Raw genomic sequence first — 5603 nt, forward strand, 5'->3', positions numbered from 1 at the left:
TTACATTTTTCAAAATTTGACAGAATAAAATTCTTATTCACAATATGATCCGTAGCACCCGAATCTGCAGTAAAATTAGTTACCTCTTTTGAACTATCTCTATCTTCTATTAATTTAACCATGTATAATTTATCTTCTTCTGATTCTCCTTCATTTGCTGTTTTCGTTGATATAGGTTTCTCAGCTGGTTGTATCTTGGTTATTTTCCCTTTGTTATCTACTCTTTTTGTGCCTTTTTGCACAAATCTACCCTTTTTCTTTATGTTTTTATTAACGGTTTTATTTAAATAAAACCCTTTTTCTTCTAGCTCTGTTCGCCTGGGCTTCGGCACTCGGACAATTATCACCCTTGTGACCTCGTACTTCCTGGCAGTAATAACAGAACCAGGCCTCTGACTCCGCTAGTGGGCAGTTCTTTGCCATATGACCTATTCGGTTGCATCTGTAGCACTTCATCTGTCTAGTATTTTCTTCTGCGGCAGCCCTCTGTACTCTAATTTCAGGTTTCTCTGTTTTCTCTTCAATCTTACTTTTAGTCTCTGCCTCTAACTGCATTATAAAAGATTTTATTTCATCTATGTTCATTTCTTTAAGATTAGTTTGTCTTCTAATCAAATCTACATTTCTCAGCTTTGGTACATTAATTGACACAGCCTGATAAAATGCAGATCTAATCTCTTGTTCTGTGAGAGTTACCGCATCTTCACATGATTCATATTTTCTAATTATTGAATCAAAGCGTTCGCAAAAATCACTTACTTTTTCATCTTTTCTCATTTTGATTTGATAAAATCTAGCTCGTACCGATGCATGAGTAACATTTATTTCAATCTTTTTATATCTTCTTAGTTTCTTTAAAATTTCTTTTGGATCTTTTTCATGTAAGATCCTTTTATGATAATTTTCATCTAAATGATTAATTATTATATCTCTAACTAGACTTTTTCTCTTAGCAACTTTTAATTCAGAAAGATTTTCTGGACTTTCAATGTTTGAATCTATTACATCTAACAAATCGTTATTCATTAACTCGGATTTTAAATAATCCATCCAAAGATCAAAGTTGGATTTTTGCGTCAGCTTATATTCTCTTCTAATATGCAATCTTTGATTGTTTAATTCCACTTCTAAAGTTCTTTTAATTGTCTCTAAACTTCTATCTTTTTCGGCTGAACAGATTGTTGTTTCATCTAACTTTCTCTTTTTAAACTCTACTTCTAATTCTTTAACGTTTGTGTGCTGTTCTTTACTGAATTTTGCGTATTTTTATTGCTTGCCTCTAAACGTTTAAGTTTTACTTTTTCTTTCTCTAATTTTAAACGGGAGACTTCTACCATATTCTCCATCATCTCGGTGGCCTTCGTCATTACTTTGTCCAGCATCTGCATCGAATTATCCATTTTTGCGACCAATTTTTCTTGCTTTTCATATAATATTTTAGTTCCAATTGGCAGTACTGGACGGTTTTCTTCCCATGCTTTGGTCACATCTATATTCTCTCTGACTTTAGGCAAGTTTTTTTTCGGGATTGCACCTCTTCTTTCCGTCTCCTCCTTTTTATTTTTTGCTTCTATACGGAATTTTGAAATTACTATTTTTATTTTCTCTGAATGCATATATATATTATTCTTCTGGACTACTTTATTTTCAAAAAAAATATTCTCTTACCTCTATCTTTTCTTACTGTCTTCTCGTTTTTATCTTTTTCTTCTCTATCTTTTCTTACCGTCTCCTCGCTATTTTTTTCTCTTTCTATTACCGTGATAATGCTGCTATCGCTGTCGTAGTCGACCAGCGCATCTTGGCCTTCTTCCTCCACCGAAAGATTCTCTGTCTCTTTTTTCATCTAGATCGGGATTTAAATTTCAATTGAACATTAGCATTCCTCTTTTGACAAGATAAACCAACATTCGTATTGACAAATAATAATTTACAATTTCTATCACTAGATCTCTTTCAGCGATAAAAATTTAATGCTTATGAGGCTATATAGAACGCACTGCAATTCACAATAACCCCAAAGCGAGAAAACCACGCGCCTCTGCAGGGCTATCCGCACGCGCACACCACTGTCCGTTGCGATCCCCAGCACTGCTGAAAAGATCTATGGGAGCTCGGGTTGATCACGCACACGCACGGTGCCCATACAAATTTACGCGGCTTCCCTAAACAGTAATCAAGCTACACCGCACAGCAAGTCATGCTCAATTACCGATCCGATACATAACGATTTCAAATAAATATAAACTCATATAGAGTTTTATATATACGCATGTACATACATCTATGCGTGTATCATAATGTTACATCGATGCCATTTTGTTAGTTGAAATCGATTATGTGTTCGTGCGCGCCCGGCAACAAATTCCGGGCGCCAAAAAATGACTCTCGTCTCTCACGATCGGACTTCCGCGCGCCAAAAAAAATGACTCTCGCCGTTCACGATCGGACTTGCACGCGCACGTCGCCGGCCTGTTACCAAACGGCATTTTTCTATCTCTTTTTCCTTCATCATTCTCTACTTCTTTATTTCACTTTACACATCTACTCTCTAATTCTCTTATTATCATTATTACCTCTATTTCTATTTCTCGAGAAAAATGGCAAAAACATCTATCTCCTTGTAACAGTATTTATCGAACGAACATTCTTATTAACTGAGAATTCTCTCGTTTTGCTCGTCAGCAACGAGGAATATTATTTACTTACCCTCTAATCTTCTAGATGCTTCAATCTCTTTCTATGCCCTTCGCCGGCGTCTCACACACTTCGTATATACACTTTCGTGCTATGTTCCTCACACAGGGAAATCGTGCCCTGGACCCATAACCTATTGGAAATATAATCAGGGACGACTTGAAATGTGGTGAGATGGGCAGGGAACACAACAATCTTGATCTTTATACACTCTGAATACTGTCTTTATTATATATAAGTATGTCACACTCTGTAACTTAAACCGTAACTAAGGCCCTAAGCAGAATGGCTGTCTTGGCAGTGTTTTATGCCTTGAGTCTTTGTCTTATGTAACGCACAATACTGTACAGAGTTACATAAGACAAAAACTTAAGGCATAAAACACTGCCAAGACAGCCATTCTGCTTAAGGCCTAAAGGTGAAATTTCATGGGCAGTGAAAAGCAGCAGCAGATCGTACTGATTGGCTACAAAATAGAGAAGTTCTAGAAACTCGAGAACTTCTCTATTTTGCAGCCAATCAGTACGATTTGCTGCTGCTTTTCACTGCCCATGAAATTTCACCTTAACACGTCTGAACACGACGGTGATCGAGGCTCTTGTGAGCACCATTGATGCCCGCACGCACGCGTGGCGCGCCAAGTCGCGCCGCCAACCGGGAGCTGCCCTCTAAAAGGGCGGGAACTCATATTGCTCGTTCAAAGTCCTCTCACAACAACTATAAAACTTGCGAACCTTCCAGAAAATATTAAATTAACGATGTTTATTGAAATAATTATAAAATCTTCAACTACAGTGTAGACAGAAGTTTCTTGAATTTTTTCTTCTTTTCTTTATAGAAGAAGAATTTTTTCAAATTTTTTAAAATACTTTAGAGAAAAATAGCATCGAACGTCATAAACCCACGTATACACTTCGAGGGTGCAAAGAAAATGTATACAGACGGACAATTAAATATCTAACTTTTTAAATATTTTTTAAGTGTGTATATGTGTATATGTAAACAATTTGCTTTTTTGAATTACTAGTTTAGATATGGAATAGATATATGTATATAGAAAATATTCGCACGCACACGATTAAGCGTACGCACATATTTCAAATATTCTTTTATATCTTAAGTGTAATTTATATACACATATTTCAAATGAATTAATCAAAACATGTGTAAAATAAATATTTCCTAGATATATATTTGTTTCCACGTATAAACATCACAATAACAAGAGAAGCCTTTTAATTAACAATGATGATACAGGATCGTGTCAGGAACGAAGTCAATACTGTCTTGCAAGAGAATGAGCAAAAGTTTACTATGAACTTATTGCAAGACCTACCATATTTGGAGAGATGTATAAAGGAAGCATTGCGCTTATATCCTAGCGCATTTGGAATATCACGAATTGCTGGGGAAGACGTAAAATTACGTATGCATCTAATCAATTTTTTTCTTGTATAAATTATTAAATAATGTCATCAAATACGCATAAAAGGCAATATTTCCGTATATTTCAAAGATGTAAAAATTTGTATATTTTTATAGATAAGTTTTATCTATAATATTTTCAAAATTTTATATACAAAGCTTCATCTACTTAATACAACATACAATATTTTTAGAAAATAATGTTAAGCAAGTAATGCTTAGTAAAATTTGAATAATAATTACATTACATTTTTTTATTTTGCAAACTATAGGCAACTATCAACTATTCCTACGTTGTATTATATGTATATATTCAATTTTAAAGTTTTAATACAGCTTAAATTTTTTTTTAAGTTTTAATTGTTGTATGATATGCTTTTTAGAGTCATATTTGGTACCTGCTGGAACATTCTTGCATCTTAATATTTACGGAGTCCACAGAGATCCCAATTTTTGGTCAAATCCAGAAGTATTTGACCCTGATAGATTTTTGCCTGAAAAGATCCGACATCGTCATCCTTATTCGTATTTACCATTCAGTGCAGGACCACGTAACTGCATCGGTAAGCTGTATTTTTTATATGCTGATGTGTAATATCATGTTATATTAACAGATTACGATATGTACCAAATTATAGGTCAACGATTTGCTATGCTGGAAATGAAGGCGATGATAGCTCTTCTGGTACACAATTTCTACTTGGAACCCATCGATTATTTAAAGAACTTTCGGCCGAAGGTTGATTTGGTACTTCGCCCTGCTCAGCCACATCGTGTAAAATTTATCCCTGTCTGTAAAACGAATTTAAGCCTTTGAAGCAAATACCGAGTTAATGAACATCATAGAAGACAAAGGAAATGTTTTATTTGCTTACAAAATGATTGTCAATAGCGTCGTAATAGTAACACTTTGCACACGTGTCATTATCGGTACAACATTGAAATATAAAAGAAATGTAACAAATATAAAATATATATTAAATAAACAATTATATTACTATATAGTCAATAATAATATACATATATACAAAATGTTTCTATAATTTTACTATTTTATATGTGCAATATATATAATCGTGTGTTTGCAGTGCATTTGTGTGTATAATATGGTCAATGTAACTTGTATCTGTGCAATATGACTGCATGTATAATATGCCTATGCGCAAATAATGCTTATGTTGATAATCTTTTTACAGACAAACGGGATCCTTCCGTTAAAAAAAATATAGCAAAGATAAAAAATATTCTACATATTATACATAATCAATAACATTACATTTATTTTAATCCTTAAAATGCTCGCAATTATACAAAATATATTCTAACTTGTAGAGCGTAAAAAAATAAAGAATAACATATTGTAGGATTATTTTCCGTGCACGTTTTGCTATAATAAGAGTATTCAGTAGTTATATACGAGACTATTGTAAGACAGTAAGAGTTACGTTCGTCCGAGATACGAGACTAGATACGAGTGATCG

At 33.8% G+C, this 5603-nt stretch overlaps 2 protein-coding genes across 2 annotated transcripts; one reads left to right on the plus strand and one right to left on the minus strand.

Moving 5' to 3' along the window:
• Positions 1-875: 875 nt before the first annotated feature.
• Positions 876-3015, minus strand: LOC112452655. The gene is made up of 3 exons (XM_025012971.1): positions 2710-3015; positions 1669-1846; positions 876-1570 (listed from the first exon to the last, which is right to left on the minus strand). Exons 2-3 carry the CDS (start codon positions 1844-1846, stop codon positions 1218-1220), a joined length of 531 nt encoding a protein of 176 aa, XP_024868739.1. The 5' UTR covers positions 2710-3015; the 3' UTR covers positions 876-1217.
• Positions 3016-3873: 858 nt separating this feature from the next.
• Positions 3874-5112, plus strand: LOC112452654 (cytochrome P450 4C1-like). The gene is made up of 3 exons (XM_025012970.1): positions 3874-4123; positions 4506-4685; positions 4761-5112. Exons 1-3 carry the CDS (start codon positions 3943-3945, stop codon positions 4937-4939), a joined length of 540 nt encoding a protein of 179 aa, XP_024868738.1. The 5' UTR covers positions 3874-3942; the 3' UTR covers positions 4940-5112.
• Positions 5113-5603: the final 491 nt, after the last annotated feature.

The sequence above is a fragment of the Temnothorax curvispinosus genome, unplaced genomic scaffold (genome assembly GCF_003070985.1).
Source record: "Temnothorax curvispinosus isolate PA1 unplaced genomic scaffold, ASM307098v1 QBEX01003572.1, whole genome shotgun sequence".
NCBI classification, from domain to species: Eukaryota; Metazoa; Arthropoda; class Insecta; order Hymenoptera; family Formicidae; genus Temnothorax; species Temnothorax curvispinosus.

Excerpts from the sequence above, each read along its gene's own strand:
- LOC112452655 (XM_025012971.1), bottom strand. The coding sequence starts at position 1,846 with ATGAAAAAAGAGACAGAGAATCTTTCGGTGGAGGAAGAAGGCCAAGAT. Across the intron at positions 1,571-1,668 it reads GACAGTAAGAAAAGATAGAG|AAGCAAAAAATAAAAAGGAG; the intron begins GTAAGAGAATAT and ends AATTCCGTATAG.
- LOC112452654 (XM_025012970.1), top strand. The coding sequence starts at position 3,943 with ATGATGATACAGGATCGTGTCAGGAACGAAGTCAATACTGTCTTGCAA. Across the intron at positions 4,124-4,505 it reads TGGGGAAGACGTAAAATTAC|AGTCATATTTGGTACCTGCT; the intron begins GTATGCATCTAA and ends TATGCTTTTTAG. Across the intron at positions 4,686-4,760 it reads AGGACCACGTAACTGCATCG|GTCAACGATTTGCTATGCTG; the intron begins GTAAGCTGTATT and ends ACCAAATTATAG.